The 1503-nt window shown below is 29.7% G+C and overlaps 1 protein-coding gene across 1 annotated transcript in view; it reads right to left on the bottom strand.

Moving 5' to 3' along the window:
- LOC112681374 (aconitate hydratase, mitochondrial-like) overlaps positions 1 to 1221 on the bottom strand; it is a 7062-nt gene extending 5841 nt beyond the window's left edge. The window contains exon 1 of the mRNA XM_025551635.1: positions 921 to 1221. Coding sequence (XP_025407420.1) covers positions 921 to 991 — 71 coding nt within the window. The 5' untranslated portion in view covers positions 992 to 1221. The remainder of the gene's footprint in view (positions 1 to 920) is intronic.
- Positions 1222 to 1503: the final 282 nt, after the last annotated feature.

Genomic DNA, 1503 nt, shown 5'->3' with positions numbered 1-1503 from the left:
TTATCTTTGTTAATATGTATATTTTGAATATTCGGTTCATGTGTTGGATTAGAATAATTCTTGTCGATAGTGGTAATTTAATTTTTATATTTGTTATATATGTAGTTATCTCTTTATAAAATTCCCATCTTCTGTGACCAACTGGATGAATGCTTTCGCGACTAACATATTTTTGAGAGACTTCTATTATTTTCTAACATTGACCATAACGTTGGTCACCCGCATATTTGACGTATATGGGTAGTAATTGGCAATATTTATTCGTTATGAGAATCATTGAAAATGTGTTCATTGAGATATACCTTTGGGTGGTGTTCTTAGTTCGACTATTACTAGATAATATAACATTATATTTAATGAATATATTTCAGCTGACGATTTGTATTTTATGACAGGGACATTAAATACCTATTAGTCTTTTGAATCGGTTTATAAGTCCTGTTACTGATTCTATATCGAATTTCTTTTTCTGCAAGGGCGATAAGATAATTTCTACTGGAATAGAGATTGGAAAGTTCCTAATAACTATCGATAATTATTTTTCAGAACAAAATTGATATGTACAATACTCTATTTCAGATTTGTTAAAATATTCTCTTATTTTTCTATAACCTTCGTTTGAAGTAAAATTTAAGTGAATATTTAGTGTTTGATTGAGAAATGTCGAAAGTTTCGAAGGTGAATCGTGAAAGATTTCATGATTTAAATACGAGTTGGTCAAAGATAAACACTTTGAAAATAAATAACATTTGAATGAGAAGTTCTTTAAAATAAATAAATACAATTTTGTTAAACCTAACTATGATTTCAAACATGCATTTAAAATATAAAATGTTGCTCTTTATGTGGAAAAAATCAGTGATCTTTAAGAATAGTTGTTCTACAAAAGTGTAAAAACAATGAACACATCATTATCGTACCTCTTATCGACTATTTTGATACGTTTTTCCAATACGTCATAGGGCAAGGGCATCTTGTCGAACTTGCTCATGGCGACTTTAGGATTCCTGTTCACGGGCCGTGACAAGAGTAAAGATGTCTGTTTAATTTCACCGAATGCAAAGTTGGTCCATGGTACCTAGAACACAAGCGAACAGACGCGTGTCTATAAGTTCGACGTGATATAGAGAAAACAGCTAATGTGCGTGAGCGGCTGAGGAAATCGTGAGCGAAAACCAAAGGATTTGAAAACAAATATTAAAGCAACTTACCTGCGATCTAAAAAAATTTTTGAGTGCCATTGTTGATATATTTAGATGTATTAGAATTTAGATATTATAAGAAATTTATTGCAAGTGAATTTTGATGGAAAATAATAACAATTAGGCACATTTATATTTATTGGCATAGTAACTATTTTTTTCATTTAATTAGTGTTCAGTTCAATATTTATAAGATATTTTTATTTTTATTACTTGGCTAGAACACAGAGTATGATAGTATGTGCTTGTATCACGACCTGGTACAAATGCTTTTGATGTTTAGTTAAGAATAGAATAATTA

This window comes from Sipha flava, unplaced genomic scaffold, assembly GCF_003268045.1.
Source record: "Sipha flava isolate LNK unplaced genomic scaffold, YSA_version1 19062_pilon_pilon, whole genome shotgun sequence".
NCBI lineage: Eukaryota > Metazoa > Arthropoda > Insecta > Hemiptera > Aphididae > Sipha > Sipha flava.
The sequence above is the reverse complement of the archived record's forward strand: the minus strand, read 5'-3'. Positions and strand labels throughout refer to the sequence as shown.